Source organism: Trichomycterus rosablanca, chromosome 9, assembly GCF_030014385.1.
Source record: "Trichomycterus rosablanca isolate fTriRos1 chromosome 9, fTriRos1.hap1, whole genome shotgun sequence".
NCBI classification, from domain to species: domain Eukaryota; kingdom Metazoa; phylum Chordata; class Actinopteri; order Siluriformes; family Trichomycteridae; genus Trichomycterus; species Trichomycterus rosablanca.
In genome coordinates, this window is record NC_085996.1 from 26,157,081 (window position 1) to 26,175,623 (window position 18,543).

An 18,543-nucleotide genomic window follows, 5' to 3' on the forward strand; every position below is an offset into this window, starting at 1 on the left:
ATTTCCATTTCTTATCTTTTTTCTCCTTGCTATAGAATATCCACCAGTTAGAGCTGTTTGGAGACATGTCTACACCTCCTGATATCACATCCCCATCAGTAAGTACACACACACACACACACACACACTTAAATGAGAACATTGGTGGAAGCTCAAAATTGCACTCTATGGCCAGAAGTAAGTGGACACCCCTGCCAGCTATTGAGTTCAGATGTTTTAGCTACAACCCGTGCAAACAGTTGTATAAAATTCATGTTCCTGTGCATATTGCAAAGTAGATGTGGAGGAACTTCAGTGGTCCTCACCTCAACCCTGTTGAACACTATTGGGATATATTATAACATCACTTGCAAGACAGATCTTCTCATTTAACATCAGTGCCTGACCTTATAAATGCTCACAAAGTCACATCTTTAACATTTATACAGGTTAAAGATAATTGTTTCTCTGAAGTGCTCTACAAGAATTTGAAATTAAGCCATTAATATAAAACAAAGGAATTAAAAACTGAAGCCGCTCAGGTGGTGCAGCGGTAAAACACACGCTGAACACCAGAGCTGGGATCTTGAATATGTCTTATCGAATCTCAGCTCTGTCTGCCGGCTGGGCTGAGCAGCCGCATGAACAACGATTGGCCTGTTGTTCAGACAGGGGTGGGATATTAAAGCCGGATAGGGACTCTCTCATAACTAATGCAATTACGACCTCTGCTGGCTGATTGATGGCGCCTGCACAGAGACGGGGAAAAGAGTGCTGTCAGGGTGTGTCTCTCCGTACACAGTGCTGATCCACATTGCACTCGTCGAAGTGTGGGTGACAAGATGCATACGGCTGCTGCCCATGTGTCCAAGGGGGCGTGGGTTAGCTTCGTTCTCTTCAATCAGAGCGGGGATCGGCATTGGTGGAGAGGAAGCATGACGCAATCGGGCAATTGGAGGCGCTAAAGTGGAGAAAAATGGGAGAAAATGCATAAACAAAATTTAAATTAAAATTTGAAGTGCAATAAATTAAATAAATACATCAAAAACAGAATTATAAGGAAATTATAAATGTACTCTAATGAGAGTGAAAGGTTCTTTTTAGACAACATTTTATGGTGTACATGTAGTGTGTTATAGTCTTTATATGTAAACATGATGTTTTTGTTGCCAGACCCCCGCTTCTCCAGCTAACTCGCTAGACCCATCGCTGGCTCACCTGCACCCGTCAGAACTGTTTGCTCCATTCAGCCCTGCCTCTGTGCCCTCAGGTCAGTGTGTGTGTGTGTGTGTGTGTGTGTGTGTGTGTCTGTCTGTGTGTTAGACGGAGTCACAGATAAACAGCGTATTGTACATTAGACTGTGTGTCTGACGAGCTCAGACTAAATGAAGTGTTCTCTCCTTCTCCTGCAGAATATGAATGCTCTCATTACTCAGCTGTGTACTGAAATACATAACAAACAATCTGCGAAGGAGACTAAATTAACTACCCACCATAGTCCGCTGTCTGCTGCGTGTGTTTGTGTGTGTGTCTGCTTTCTCGTTGGGCGAGGGCAGCATGAAACATAGAAGTATACAGAATATATTCAGCATAGAAGAGACTTTTTTATTATTATTAATTATGTGTCTTTGCTGATGTGTCTAGACATGTCTATGTGGGCTTTAGTAACATTTGATTCAGGGTCAGGGTGGGTCTAATTGATTGGACAAAAGCAGGAAACACTCCACCAGTCCATCTTAGGGCAAATTTATTAGCTCCAGTTGATCTGACTGCATGTCTTTGGACTGTGGGAGGAAACCGGAGCTCCCGGAGGAAACCTACACAGACACGGGAAACATGCAAACTCCACACAAAAAGAACCTTGGCCATCCAGCCAGGGAATCAAACCAAGATTCTTGTTTGCTGTGAGGTGACATGCTACACACTGCACACCATGTCACCCACATCTGAAGCAAATTGCAACCAAATTAAATGCATTCAGGTTTATTATTATTTCTTGTAACATTTTATTCCATGCTAATATAATACCAACAAAGTTTTCCATTGTTGCCAGTGACGGCAATGCAACTAGTAACACAACAAATAAGAAATGTTATTTTGAAATGACTCAGTGTTGATTTTGTGTCTGTGCTCCCTTTCAATCGGTTTCTTGCATCCTTGAAAGGAAGAGTTAAGAATCAAGGAATTAATCAAGAAAAGGAACCAATAAAAAACGGAGAAATGGGATATGCCCATAGTGTAGGCAGTGTTCTGCCCAATTAACACCACTTCTGACTCAGGACAAACACATTTATGTCATATAAATGCTTTAATTGTTTGAAATAAATAGAATTTAAGGGCAATTAACCTGACTGCATGTATCTGAACTGTGGGAGGAAACTCCACACCACTAAACCTGGGAATTAAACCCAGAACCTTCTTGCTGTGAGGAGTGCCATCCATTGAGCCACTGTGCTGCCCAATGAAATTAATTCTAGTTTACTATAGTAGATTTTTTGCAAGGTTTCTGCCTTGCTCCTAAACATCATTGTTTATAGGTGGTGGTGCAGCGGTAATAACACACCCCGGAACCAGAGCTGGGATCTCGAATACATCGTATCGAATCTCAGCTCTGCCTTGCCGGGTGAGGCTAAGCGGCCACATGAACAACGATTGACCTGTTGTTCATATGGGCGGGACTAAGCCGGATGGGGTCTCTCTCTTGACTAATGCAATTACGACCTCTGCTGGCTGATTGATGGCAATTGATGGCGCCTGCACAGAGATGAGAAAAGAGTGCTCTTAGGGTGTGTCCCTCCGTACACGCAGCTAAGCTGCACTGCACTCGTCAAAGTGTAGGTGATGAGATGCATACGGCATGCTGCCCACGTGTCGGAGAGGGCGTGGGTTAGCTTTGTTCTCCTCAATCATGCAATCGGGCAATTGGACGCGCTAAAGGGAAGAAAAAGGGGAGAAAGTGCATAATATATATATATATATATATATATATATATATATATATATATATATATATATTATAAACACATCATTGTTTATTATTACATATTATATGTAATAATGAATATTGTTTTTGCACAATATTACATTACAGTTACAGTATACAGTCTGAGCAATTGAGGGTTAAGGGCATTGCTCAAGGGCCCAACAGCAGCAACCTGGCAGTGGTGGGGTTTGAACCAGCGACCTTCTGGTTACTAGTCCAGTACCTTAACCACTAGGCTACTGCTTGCCAGCAACATACCGACTACCCCAAATCCCAATGTTTTGTGTTGTACTTGAAGTTGAAGTTAGTACCCATGCAGAATGCTTGGCAGATGTTGATAATACGTTGGTTAGAGTTAGTGTGGATTTAAATGTTGGATACAATGGAAGACGTATAAGGAGAAAATACCTTAAAAACCATTTCCCAGCTTAATAGCACAAATTAGTAGGAATGGAACTGTGTCAGTTCTAATACACAGTCTATGACTGTGATGTCAACTGAGAAGAAATGTGATACAGTTTTTGAAGCTGTTTGAAGTGATGTTTCAATTCACTGTGAAGTAAAACTCAAGCTATGCAGTAATTGTTAGACTAGTATCAGCGTCAGTGTGTCGCCTCCGCTTTATTGTACATGACTGAGCCAGCTGCCGAAGCCAGATTGACTTGTTCAAAAACACTAAACAGTGTATCATTAATACATCTGGATCTGCACAGCATCACACTACCCATCTGTTTTTCCTCTGTTGCTCTGTAAAAGCTCAGAGGATAGTTGGAAGCCTGTAGATTTCTGAACCCAAACTGAATCTACCTGCATTTTCAAGCTCCTCTAGTTCATTTCGAACTAACAAGATCGCATTTTATACACTTCCAGTCATGGCAGCTGAATAGCTTAAGCTTTATTTAGCTTAATGAGCAAATCATTTCATCCTTCTTTAGCATGACTGCATGCCCCCTCTCTGGATGAGCCTGGATTCATTTACACACCTGTCTGTGGTTATTGCTGTGGAATAAGATGGCACTAATAAGGAAAACAAGCTTAAAAGTTTAATTAAATTCTGGTTTGTGCCAATGGTGCACAACAGATGCTAGCAGCGCTGTCAAAAAGTTTTTATTAAGGGTTGAACTTAAAAATAGGAACTGTTTGGTCACTCAAAATCTTTCTGTTAGGAGATTTTTGCTTGTTATAAGACGTTTTTTGTTGGATATACACCAACCAGGCATAACATTATGACCACTGACAGGTGAAGTGAATAACACTAATTATCTCATCATGGCACCTGTTAGTGGGTGGGCTATATTAGGCAGCAAGTGAACATTTTATCCTCAAAGTTGATGTGTTAGAAGCAGGAAAAATGAACAAGCGTGAGGATTTGAGCGAGTTTGACAAGGTCCAAATTGTGATGGCTAGACGACTGAGTCAGAGCATCTTCAAAACTGCAGTTCTAGTGGGGTGTTCATGGTCTGCAGTGGTCAATATCTATTAAAAGTGGTGCAAGGAATGAACAGTGGGGAACCGGCGACAGGGTCATGGGCGGCCAAGGCTCATTGATGCACGTGGGGTCCGATCTAACAGACGAGCTACTGTAGCTCAAATTGCTGAAGTAGTTAACGCTGGTTCTGATAGAAAGGTGTCAGGATACACAGTGCATCACAGGAATATATATATAACGGCTGGCAGTCAGGCTGCCCATACTGACCCGTCCACCACCGAAAGCACCAACAATGGGCATTTGAGCATCGGAACTGGACCACGGAGCAATGGAAGAAGGTGGCCTGGTCTGATGAATCACGTTTTCTTTTACATCACCTGGATGCCCGGGTGTGTGTGCGTCGCTTACCTGGAGAACACATGGCACCAGGATGCACTATGGGAAGAAGGCAAGCTGAAGGAGGCAGTGTGATGCTTTGGGCAATGTTCTGCTGGGACACCTTGGGTCCTGCCATCCATGTGGATGTTACTTTGACACGTACCACCTATCTAAGCATTGTAGCAGACCATGTACACTCTTTCATGGAAACTGTATTCCCTGATGGCTGTGGCCTCTTTCAGCAGGATAATGCGCCCTGCCACAAAGCAAAAATGGTTCAGGAATGGTTTGAGGAGCACAACAGCGAGTTTGAGGTGTTGACTTGGCCTCCAAATTCCCCAGATCTCAATCCAATCGCGTCCACGGAGGCCCCACCTCACAATTTACAGGAGTTAAAGGATCTGCTGCTAACATCTTGGTGCCAGATACCACAGCACACCTTCAGGGGTCTAGTTGAGGCCTGTTTTGGCAGCAAAAGGGGAAGTAGCAATGATAGGAAGGTGGTCATAATGTTATGCCTGATCGGTTGTGTATTTAATGCACTTTTCTAATGCACGATTGAACAGTATAACCATGAAAACCATTTTCTCCCCATCTAGTAGTTTTTAATTTCCAAGTGCAACTCAAAGTCACCAGCTGCTTCTTTTCACCTCACAGAGAGCTGTTTTGCATACAGAGAGTCACATGTTGTCTTATATTTGTCCACCACTCATCCAAGCACCTCGACCAGCAAGCAGAGGTCGAAGTTTGCAGCATCAATGTGAAACCTTGTCAACCTTGTCAACCTTCCTTCGTCAGCACTGCTAATTGTGCATTTTAGACCCCGGCCAGGTTGATAGCAAAGCTTAGATTGAACTGCCGAGCTCAAGATCAGTATTTTCATTGCTTGAATGCTTTTTAATTGTTGCAGTGGTTGTTTAGTAGATAATATACTTGACTAATGATCAAAAGGTTGTGGTTCAAGCCCCTTGCAAGTTGCCCTTGTTGGACCCATAAGCAAGGCTCTAATTTGTCGACAGTTGTAAGTTTCTTAGGATGAAAAAGGTCTCCAAAATGCCTAAAATGTAATTGCTAATGTAAGAGGATGATGATGATGATGACTCCAAATGAACAACCTCACTCACTTGGTTTATCCCACTGACTCTCTTGTTGCACCTCTCCTCTAGGTTATGTGACGATGGGAGCCATACCCCCAGGCTGGGCACAGCAGCAGTTTGCAGCCCAGTCACCACTGGCGTTCGGGGTACAGTCACCAGTTCCCATGGCGCAAATGTTACCCGGTGGGCAGCCGTTAATCTGGGGCCAGGCAAACTTGTTTTCCGCCACACAGCAGCAATGGGCAGCCATGGCGGGAGCCCACTTCTCGCCAGCAGCATTCATTCCTGCACAGACGATGGGGCCGCTACCAGCCGCCATGTTCCAGACGTTAGCGCCCATGGCTATGGCGGCCTCCTGCGAGGTGCCTACGGTGGGCGTGCCTGGGGCGGGACCAGTGCCAGGCACGTCAGCTTCCACCGCCACCAGTCCGCAGCACGGGGAACGCACGCTGCCAGGCCAGGCCAAGATGAGCAAGGAGATGTTCAAGGACTTCCAGATGGCCAAACCACCAGCAGCGGGCACTCGCAAGAGTGAACAGCACAGCCTGGCATGCACAACGGACGCCTTCACCACCTATTTTAGCCGTGTAGGCTTGGCGCAGGACAATGACGACTGTGATGACTTTGATATCTCGCAGATGAACCTGACTCCCGTTACCTCCACCACACCCTCCACCAATTCACGTGAGTCAAACGCTCAGTTCACATTCAAATACAATATTTATTTGCTATATTTAAAACCACTTCTATTTAAAGAATCCTCAAAAAATAAAAAGGTGTTAACTGTTCAGTGGATCTTGACATTTCAAAATAACGGGTTCTTTTTGATGTTTCGTAAATTAAAGAAGTTCTGCTTATGCCAATTTCACACAACACGATTTTTCCCCTGACTTTTACACCAGCTTGGAGGCACATCGGCGTTCACTTGGGGCTAAAAAAAAAACGGCTGTCGATTGCTATGTGTGAACTGTTCAGTGATCGGAGTGGCTCGCCGATTGCTCGCAAACAAAAAATAAATAAAAGCTTTTGTATGTGTACAAAAACCCATACGGGGTACAAATACCCTTTAATCTCACTGATAGTTGCACCTTGGACTGGAAACATATTTTGTTGTAGTGTGTTAGATTAATGCCCCGTTTGATCCAAGCAACTGTAACAAAACCTTTACATTGAAGTCCCCAGTGGTGGAGTTATTATACACCAACCAGGCATAACATTATGACCACTGACAGGTGAAGTGAATAACAATGATTACCTCTTCATCATGGCACCTGTTAGTGGGTGGGATATATTAGGCAGCAAGTGAACATTTTATCCTCAAAGTTGATGTGATATAAGCAGGAAAAATGATCAAGCGTAAGGATTTGAGCGAGTTTGTCAAGGGCCAAATTGTGATGGCTAGACGACTGGGTCAGAGCATCTCTAAAACTGCAACTCTTGTGGGGTGTTCCCGGTCTGCAGTGGTCAGTATCTATTAAAATTGGTCCAAGGAAGGAACAGTGGTAAACCGGCGACAGGGTCATGGGTGACCAAGGCTCGTTGATGCACGTGGGGAGCGAAGGCTGGCACGTGTGGTTCGATCCAACAGACGAGCTACTGTAGCTCAAATTGCTGAAGAAGTTAATGCTGGTTCTGATAGAAAGGTGTCAGAATACACAGTGCATCACAGTAACTGAAGAACACTGATTTAATAATCATGTACATTATAGATGTAAAATGCATTAAACACAGAGAATTTGTAATGATGGGATTTTTCAGTTTTGAAAATGAATGGCACTCATTTGCATTTTCAAACTTGACTACTTAGCGTGTACTGCATTAAGACTCTGAGACAGTGGCTAATCCCTGTATCTATTATTCTGTTAGATCTATAGAGTGCTGACACAATGTCATCACTTTACGACATGCAGAATTATCTTGTAGCTCTGCTACGATCTGCTCTGCACCTGTCTCCCCCCCCCCCGCTCGTGATGACTGGTTAGAAGGTGGCCTTTAATGCTGCAGCTCCTGGGGTATTGTCTTTAGTCAGCATAAATTGACAATTAATAATAAAAGGGAAAGATGGAGGGGATGAAAGATGGAGGGGATGAAAGAGGGAGGCCGTGCCAGCTGTGCAGTGTTGCAGAGTAGGGTAATTATTATCGGCCTCAGGAGAGTCATGCATTGTGTGTTTGGCCTGTTTGGATCCTCACAGCCCTGTTGCGGTAATTACTGCTGCAGAGGAGGAGTGCGACACTGTTGCACACACGACGCGAATACGTGCTTACACCCTGCATGAGGGTCAGAATCATTATCAAGTGACAATGAGAGGAGCATAGCCCGCCAGGTCTTTTGGGCTGTACAGGTTCAAACGGTGCTGAGAGCCATTATTGCACATAGAGCCTTTGGGAAGAGAGGGCATCCAAATTATGGGTAAATGCCAACCATTCTAGCACTTTATTTAAGTGAGATGAAATGACATGAAAACACTGATTAGCTGATATACAGAAAAGTGAAAATACGACACAGCTTCCAGTGCACAGGCAATTCTCACATGATGAGTTTTCTCAGGGCGCATTCACACTCCTCGGCGCAATTTGCCGTTATGCTCAGGCTTGAACGGTGCGGTAAAACGTTACAAGTGCACCACGACATAAATCTGCATTTGTGTGGAATAAGCATCCACATATACACAGATCAGCCATAACATTAAAACCACCTCCTTGTTTCTACACTCACTGACCATATAGAAGCACTTTGTAGTTCTACAATTACTGACTGTAGTCCATCTGTTTCTCTGCATGCTTTGTTAGCCCACTTTCATGCTTTTCTTCAATGGTCAGGACTCTCCCAGGACCACCACAGATCAGGTATTATTTGGGTGGTGGGTCATTCTCAGGACTGCAGTGACACTGACATGGTGGTGGTGTGTTAGTGTGTGTTGTGCTGGTATGAGTGGATAAGACACAGCAGCGCTGATGGAGTTTTTAAACACGTCACTGTCACTGCTGGACTGAGAATAGTCCACCGACCAAAAACATCCAGCCAACAGCACCACGTGGGCAGCGTCCTGTGACCACTGATGAAGGTCTAGAAGATGACCAACTCAAAAGCAGCAATAGATGAGCGATCGTCTCTGACTTTACATCTACAAGGTGGACCAACTAGGTAGGAGTGTCTAATAGAGTGGACAGTGAGTGGACACGGTATTTAAAAACTCCATCAGCATACCAGCACAACACACACTAACACACCAACACCATGTCAGTGTCAATGCAGTGCTGAGAATGATCCATCACCTAAATAATACCTGCTCTGTGGTGGTCCTGTGGGGGTCCTGACCATTAAAGAACAGGGTGATAGCAGGCTAAAAAAGCATGCAGAGAAATAGATGGACTACAGTCAGTAATTGTAGAACTACAAAGTGCTTCTATATGGTAAGTGGAGCTGATAAAATTGACAGTGAGTGTAAAAACAAGGAGGTGGTTTTAACATTATGCCTGATCGGTGTATATACATATACGTATATATACAAGTCCCAATTGCACCGAGAATTTTAAGACCTTAATTTCTTTGGGTGTAGGGTTTTTTAAACATTCCCCGGCTGCCTGCAGTCTAAATTGTACTTGGTGTAATTGATAATTAATTACACGATCACATTAAGTGATTGCAAATGAGCCATGCTTTTTCCAATTATAAAGTGCTTAAAAATTCAGTGCCTGTTCCGAAAAATGGACCAGTGATGCAGTTTATTTCATAATAATTGCAAATGTGTTAGTAGCCTTTTTAGACCAGCAGGCGTAAATCTGCTAATGTAATTAAAGAGTTGTGATCTGCATCCACTTAAACCATTCCTTTTCATCAGCTCGACTTTGTTTTTCTCACTGTTACCATAAAAGAGGCTAAAACTATCCTCTTAACATGAAGGATTGATGTTCACCATTAGTGTTTTGCTATTGTAACTTTAACACTCTGTTTAGGTTGAAATGATTTCTTTTAAATGTCCTCCAAACAGTACTTGAAATAAATGAAACTGTATGGACTGTGTTTAGAGATGCCAGTTATTAGTGTGTCCCAGAGATGGGGACTCGAGTCTGCGACTTGAGTCAGAGTTGCACGTAAGTCGCACACACAGTGACTTCAGACTCGACTCAGACTCGTTTCAAATGTCTCGGACTCAACTCGTGACTCACATAAAATGACTTGTGGACAACAAAAGTCAGCAACATTAGTTACGTGTGACAATTATATATATATGATCCGACATCATTCTGATTGTGTCATTTTCTGCTCTCTAATAACACTCCGGTCGTTTTAAACCGCAACGCACGCAATGGGTAAATGTTCCAGCCAGCTTCCGGCGTAGTGATGAAGCGTCGCTCCCTACTTACAATGGTGGAATACCCTACGTAGTGCACCTCACAGTAACAGATAATGTGAATGGAACGCTCCTACAGAATTGGCGCTAATGATTGTAAGAACCGTTTTCTGAACCAATCAGACCTTCTGATTGTAATTGTTAGTAAGAAATGCTGTTATTTGCATGTATTTAGTTTGCAGCGTCACACAGATGATTGTCAATCAAACGCTTGATTGGCTTTCTAACGAGTTCGTGTTTTACTTCATTTATAAGCGTACAAAATAACGGATTCTGTTCCTAATGGGACAACACACGGTTATAAATTTAATAGCATCTGGAACAACATAAGCTAAGGTAAGCAGTGGTTATGGATTTTTTGCTGTGTTTGGGATTTTGGCCGCTGTGCCGTAATTTGCAATGAAAACAAAACGTCAGTTTAAGCTTTTAACTGGGACCTAGGAAAGTAAAGGCACTAAGTAAAACGGCTAAATACAGTCGCTAATCTGTTGTTGTTTATCTGAACTTACATATTATTTGTTTATTTCTACGCTACATTTTCAATATATGTTTTGTGTATATTATATGGACTAGTGACTTGACTCGGACTCTAGCCTAAAGACTCGTGATTCGACTCAGACTCGTATTTTGTGACTTGTGAGCATCTCTGATGTGTCCTGGTCAGAATATGGAAGTTACCTGCATGCAGTTCACACCTCCAAGGTTGCCAGATGTCATATTAGTAGAGCTTTCAGAGTATAAGTTTACTAAATCACACGTCATCTTAGTTTAAGAAAATAAGAGTTGTTGCTAGCTTTGTTTAGTAGAGCTAAACCCCTACATGTGTAAAAATTATATTGTCTGTAATACTTTTGTTCCTCACAGCAGCTTAAGTGTAGTTTAAATACTGATGTGTATAAGTTCTGTATTGCCTTATCACAATGTGTGCATAAGTGTACTGTGAATTCCCCATGTGCATGTCTCAACTTGTCAAGAAGAACATTATGAACTAGTATTAGTCAGAGATGTTCACAAGTCACAAAATACAAGTCTGAGTCATTAGGCTAGAGTCCGAGTCAAGTTACGAGTCTTTAGGCTAGAGTCCGAGTCAAGTTACGAGTCTTTAGGCTAGAGTCCGAGTCAAGTCACGAGTCAATAACATACATAAAACATATATTGGAAATGTAGCATAGAAATAAACAAATAATATGTAAGTTCAGATAAAAACAAGAACAGATTAGCGACTGTATTTTGCCGTTTTACTTAGTGCCTTTACTTTCCTAGGTACCAGTTAAAAGCTTAAACTGATACGTTTTGTTTTCATTGCAAATTACGGCACAGCGGCCAAAATCCAAAACACAGCAAAATATCCATAATACTGTTTACCTTAACTCGACACGAGTCGAGTAAAACAACTAAGCAGTAATAATACATGTCTCAATGCACCATGGTTAAACTAGCTATCTAAATAACAATGCTCAGACTGTAAAACAAACATTCTAAAGGAATAAATACAGAAGATACAACATCACACTTGTGCAAAACTGCTGTTTTTATTTTAACTTTTACACACAGAACATTTAGCAGCATTTTTGGCTTGTTTAACAGCACCATACAAACATTTAAAATAAAATTTAAAGTGCAACTTTATCTGTATTTAACAAATAAATTATAATTTTACTATAAAATTCTAGATCTGTCAACTCTCAAGTCTACACCTTGAAGAGGCAGCAAAAAATATAAAATAAATAATAAAAAATATTAATTATAAACAATAAAAATGATACAATTAAATAATAAAAAATAAACAAATGTATCTATCTTGTCCCGGCTTGGAGGTTTCTCACATCCTCAACGAAATTTAATCCTTTAGTGTTATGAAATAAAATAAACTACAGTACACTGTTTCCCGGTTTCCTCTTCAAAATCCAGCACGGTTTTTTAATAAGCATGCTTTGGTTTTTAATCATCGAAAAACGCGACAGAACTTTAACGGAAAATCTCAGCCAAACAACGCATCAGTTATAACTGGTCCATCGCGTTTGATTGACATCTACATCTTCCAGTTGTAGACACTTTGGACGACATGCCGTAAAACAGTGTTTTTAGATGTGGCAGTAGTAGATGATTTTTTTTTAAATGCTAAAAGTTAAAGTAGATCAGTGTGTTTTAATTTCTAAATGGCCTTATTTACATTGTGTTATTTACATTAAGTGTTATTTACATTAAGTGTCATTTACAGTAAGTGTTATTTACATTGAGCAACAGTATCGGATCGGACTACACGTTTTTTCATTCCGATATCCGATCCAGTGATTTGAGCCAATATCGGACTAAAACAGAGTATCGGATCGGTGCCAGCCCTAAGTAGTACATAAGTTGCAACTTTCCGAACACAACAAGAGGGTTAAGGTTCATTTGTATACAGTGGGGTCAAAAAGTATTTAGTCAGCCACTGATTGTGCAAGTTCTCCTACTTAGAAAGATGAGAGAGGTCTGTAATTATCATCATAGGAACACTTCAACTATGAGAGACAAAATGAGAAAAAAAAATCCAGGAAATCACATTGTAGGATTTTTAAAGAATTTATTTGTAAATTATGGTGGAAAATAAGTATTTGGTCAATAACAAACAAGCAAGATTTCTGGCTCTCACAGACCTGTAACTTCTTCTTTAAGAAGCTCTTCTGTCCTCCACTCGTTACCTGTATTAATGGCACCTGTTTGACTTTGTTATCTGTATAAAAGACACCTGTACACAGCCTCAAACAGTCAACCATGACGAAGACCAAAGAGCTGTCGAAGGACACCAGGAAGAAAACTTTAGACCTGCACCAGGCTGGGAAGAGTGAATCTACAATAGGCAAGCAGGTTGGTGTGAATAAATCAACTGTGGGAGCAATTGTAAGAAAATGGAAGACATACAAGACCATTGAGGGTCAAGATCTCATCCCGTGGGGTCAAAATGATCATGAGAACGGTGAGCAAAAATCCCAGAACTACACGGAAGGACCTGATGAATGACTTGCAGAGAGCTGGGACCAAAGTAACAAAGGGACCATCAGTAACACACTACGCTGAGAGGGACTCAAATCCTGCAGTGCCAGGCGTGTCCCCCTGCTTAAGCCAGTACATGTCCAGGCCCATCTGAAGTTTGCCAGAGAGCATATGGATGATCCAGAAGAGGATTGGGAGAATATCATGTGGTCAGATGAAACCAAAATGGAACTTTTTGGTAAAAACTCAACTCGTCGTGTTTGGAGGAAGAAGAATGCTGAGTAAACACCATACCTACTGTGAAGCATGGGGGTGAAAACATCATGCTTTGGGGCTGTTTTTCTGCAAAGGGGACAGGACGACTGATCCGTGTTAAGGGAAGAATGAACGGGGCCATGTATCATGAGATCTTAAGCCAGAACCTCCTTCCATCAGTGAGAGCATTGAAGATGGAACGTGGCTGGGTCTTCCAGCATGACAATGATCCCAAACACACCGCTCGGGCAACGAAGGAGTGGCTCCGTAAAAAGCATTTCAAGGTCCTGGAGTGGCCTAGCCAGTCTCCAGACCTCAACCCCATAGAAAATTTGTGGAGTCCGTGTTGCCCAGCGACAGCCCCAAAACATCACTGCTCTAGAGGAGATCTGCATGGAGGAATGGGCCAAAATACCAGCTACAGTGTGTGCAAACCTGGTGAAGACTTACAGGAAACGTTTGACCTCTGTCATTGCCAACAAAGGTTATGTTACAAAGTATTGAGTTGAACTTTTGTTATTGACCAAATACTTATTTTCCATCATGATTTACAAATAAATTCTTTACAAATCCTACAATGTGATTTCCTGGATTTTTTTTTCTCATTTTGTCTCTCATAGTTGAAGTGTACCTATGATGAAAATTACAGACCTCTCTCATCTTTCTAAGTAGGAGAACTTGCACAATCAGTGGCTGACTAAATACTTTTTGGCCCCACTGTATGTTTTTTATTATTACTTACTGTATGGTTGTTGTTTGTTTCTGTGCAGCACCCACCCCAGCTCCTCATCAAAGCTCCCCATCCAAGTCGCCGTCACAAGCCAGTGACCCTCCCACTGATGACTCGTTTGGAGAGGTAGAGGGAAGTCCCAGTCGCAGCGGCGAGGAGGACACTGTGAGTACCACCCAAAAAAGTTTAATTCTCAAACAAAACTAAATCATTCCTTACTAAACAAAAAAGTTAATTTCATGAAGATTTATTGTTAATTATTTCTGTAATTAGAAAATTTGTAATTAGCTATAAAGTCTAAAAAGCTTGATGCCCTTAACATTCAAGTAGCATGTTAAGTTCCCCCCAAAAAGGTAAATTGCAAATCTAAAATATAAAGTGGTGATTTGTAAGTTATTTGTTATAGATATTTAACTAAAATACACCAACCAGGCATAACATTATGAAGTGAATAACACTGATTATCCTTTCATCACCATCATCCAAAACTGCAGCTCCTGTGGGGTGTTACCAGTCTGCAGTGGTCAGTATCTATCAAAAGTGGTCCAAGGAAGGAACAGTGATAAACCGGCGACAGGGTCATGGGCGGCCAAGGCTCATTGATGCACGTGGGGAGCGAAGGCTGGCCTGTGTGGTCCGATCCAACTGACGAGCTACTGTAGCTCAAATTGCTGAAGAAGTTGATGCTGGTTTTGATAAAAAAGGTGTCAGAATACACAGTGCATCACAGTTTGTTGCGTATGGAGCTGCATAGCCGCAGACCAATCAGTTAGGAAGGTGCTCATAATGTTACAGCTGATGGGTGTATGTTTAATGGGGGCAACCAGCCTGGGATTCTGAACTCTGTTACTGGTAAGCTGGGCACCTAGTAGGCTCAATTGGCAATACCTGCAGCAGACAAAATTGGCCACCAAGTCTGCTGGGTAGAAAAAGACAGGACTAATAAGTGGGTGGGTCTGAGGTGCCTGTACAGAAGTGGAGGAGTATGGGGATTAGTGCGTGACTCTCGGTGCTTGATATCTGACCTCCTGTGCAGATCCACCGAAGTATGGGCGAATAAGAAGGGGTCAAGGGACTGCGCGTGTGTTGCCTTATTTTGTACAAATCACTGTTTACTCATCACCTGTGGGCATTCCTGACCCAACTTTACAGCTGCCAGATTGTATCCATGGCAAAACTAGACATGATGGGTTTTTTTTTCTTTAAGTTGTAAGTAATACAAATTAGAATTTTCTACTGCAACCAAGGTTTGGTGGTTACTGTTTAATTCTACTGTAATGTCCAAGCCTTACTTTTAGACTTCTTATTAGGAGATTCAAATCACCTTTAGAAACAACCAGGCTATCACTCTCTCCTGGCTCATTCGTTTTATGCATCCTCTTCTATGGATAGCCAGTAATGTATTTAATTAATGCTTGAAGCTGACGGGGAGGCCATTGGGACATTATTAACCATACTTAGATGCCTTTCATATATCACACATTACTATTCTGTGTGGAGTATTCTCCTGTCTGATTGCGCACAAGGTCTAATAACTTATAAAACTGGCTACAGCTTTTTATTAGACATAATTAGTATATATTATCAGCTGCATTATGTCCTGTGAAGAAAGGATGAAAAGGTGGCACATTAAAGCCCTTAAACTTTAGTATTACAACTGAACACATCATTCTGAGCCATCAAATACAGACAATAGTATATTGAGTAATACATCGTTTGGTGTTTCTTTCTCTCAGAACACTTTTTGTTAAATGTTTTCATGTTATTTAATATGCATATGACCTTGATCTTGGTTACTCAATCAACCAGCTAACCAAAATTTAAATAAATACAACCAGGCATTATTTCAGCAATCACTGATAGATAGATATATAGATATGTAGATAGATATATAGATAGACAGACAGACAGACAGACAGACAGACAGACAGACGGAGGTAGGGAGAGAGAGAAAATGATGTATATATATATATATATATATATATATATATATATATATATATATATATATATATATATATATATATATATATAGAGAGAGAGAGAGAGAGAGAGAGAGAGAGAGAGAGAGAGAGAGAGAGAGAGAGAGAGAGAGAGAGAGAGAGCTCAACCAAACTCTGCGTCAATTCTAATTGGTCCATTGCGTTTGATTGACATCCACATCTTCCAGTTGTAGGCACTTTTGATGACACGTCGTAAAAACGTGTCTTTAGTTGTGGCAGAAGTAAATGATTTTTTTTAAATGCTGAAAGTTTTGGTTTTTTAAATATTTTTCTTTATGCATTTTCTCCCATTTTAGCTCATCCAATTGCCCAATTGCGTCATGCTTCCTCTCCACCAATGCCGATCCCAGGAGAACGAAGCTAACCCACGCCCCCTCCGACACGTGGGCAGCATGCCATATGCATCTCATCACCTACACTCTTACGAGTGCAGTGCAGCTTAGCGTTGTGTTTGGAGAGACACAACCTGAGAGCACTCTTTTCTCATCTCTGTGCAGGCGCCATCAATCAGCCAGCAGAGGTCGTAATTGCACCAGTTATGAGAGAGACCCTATCCGGCTTAGTCCCACCCATTTCTGAACAACAAGCCAATCGTTGTTCATGTGGCCGCTCAGCCTTAGCCGGCAGGCAGCGCTAAGATTTGATACGATGTATTCGAGATCCCAGCTCTGGTTCCAGCGTGTGTTTTTTCCCACTGAGCGGCCCTAAAATGCTAAAAGTTTAAGTAGATCAGTGTGTTTTAATTTCTGAATGGCCTTATTTACATTGTGTTATTTACATTAAGCCTTATTTACATTAAGTGTTATTTACATTGTGTTATTTACATTAAGCCTTATTTACATTAAGTGTTATTTACATTAAGTGTTATTTACATTAAGCCTTATTTACATTAAGCAACAGTATCGGATCGGATTGATCGGATTACACGTTTTTTTTATTCCGATATCCGATCCAGTGATTTGGGCCAATATCGGACCGATACTGATACAGAGAATCGGATCGGTGCCAGCCCTACTTTATATGTATCGGACCCAGTACATTTTGAAGTAAAGTTTTAAAATAATGTTTAAATTATTTTGTAAGTGAAAAACTATGTCGTCTATTCTATTCACCAACACACACACACACACACACAAATAAACCCACGCACACGCAGGTGCTAAGAGCAAAGCACCAGGAGGCCATCAATTCAGCGCGCTCTAAAGTGCTTATATAATGCCGAGCTGAACCTTTCAGATGGGAAAATAATAACGTCTGAATGAAAAAAGCTGAATTTCGCATGACCATTAAGAGACATAGGGGTGGATAAATAGATGGCAGCGTGGGTGGAAAAAGTACAAATGGATGAATTTCTCTGCTCTGTCTTGTCCCTTGCTTGCTTTTACTTTCTTTTGGTACTACGCTTTTTCTTTTTTGTACCCGAACCCCTTCCACCACCTGCTTTCTATCTTCGTTATATTTGTTTTTACTCCTGATACCTTTTTATGCATTATTTCCTTAATCTGTATCTTCTCACTTCATTTCCCTCCACCACCTGTTCCGATTACTCCTCCTCTCTTCTAATTATTCTTCCTCGTCCGTTTTCACGGTGCCTGATTCTCCTTCTTCGGCTTCTTTTCTCATCCATCTCTCGTTTTTTCAGACTGTTTTCTTTCACCATCTGTTTATCCTACCTTCTTTTCTTTCTCTCCTCTTTTCCACAGGCTGGGGACTCACAGTCTCCGTGTACGAGTGAACCTCACGAGGAGCTCGGTGGTTCCGAACCGGCTAGCTCCGAGCCGGGCGGTTCTGATCCGGGTGGCTCTGAGACGGACAGTGCTCAGGTCGGTAGCTAGATAGCGGCAGGTCAGGGTAGGTATCTGTCTTCTTTTCCTTTTCTGACTTCAGCTATGATGTCACATCAGCACATCACAGCTTGACCTCATGCCACCATCGCATGGATCCACTAAAGTGTGGTGTGGTGCTTTCGCTTTCTATTGCTTTTAATCTCTTTCTGCCATTTCTCCACCCTTGCCTGCTGCTGCTTCTATTGTGTGTGTGTGTGTGTGTGTGTTTGTGTTTGTATACCCTAAAGCTACCGGAAGTGTGTAAGTATCATAATTTTTAACTGCGGCATGGCATATCCATAAAGATTAAAACACTCCACATCTGGCTCTGCTGCAGACAAAATTGACCACTAGTCTGCTGGGTGGGAAAAGACCAAACTGAAAAGTGGGTGGGGTCTTTGATGCTGTGGGAGGGCCCTGGTTAGTAGCCCGAGGCTCCTGTACATAAGTGAAGGAATGCAGAGATCAGTGTGTGACTCTCCATATGCGAGACTGGCCTTGTGTGTGAATCTATTGAAGTATCGCCAAAT

General features: G+C 41.8%; 1 protein-coding gene across 4 annotated transcripts in view; it reads left to right on the forward strand.

Moving 5' to 3' along the window:
* The window catches only part of dab1a (DAB adaptor protein 1a), a 254,109-nt gene that overhangs the window by 225,172 nt on the left and 10,394 nt on the right, over positions 1-18,543 (forward strand). For 3 of the 4 annotated variants that reach the window (XM_063001305.1, XM_063001302.1, XM_063001304.1), the window contains 5 exons: positions 36-98; positions 1,153-1,249; positions 5,936-6,550; positions 14,225-14,349; positions 17,891-18,038. In XM_063001305.1, the coding sequence (XP_062857375.1) occupies positions 36-98; positions 1,153-1,249; positions 5,936-6,550; positions 14,225-14,349; positions 17,891-18,022 (1,032 nt within the window). In that variant the 3' untranslated portion in view covers positions 18,023-18,038. The remainder of the gene's footprint in view (positions 1-35; positions 99-1,152; positions 1,250-5,935; positions 6,551-14,224; positions 14,350-17,890; positions 18,039-18,543) is intronic. The other variant, XM_063001303.1, reaches the window with a different exon arrangement.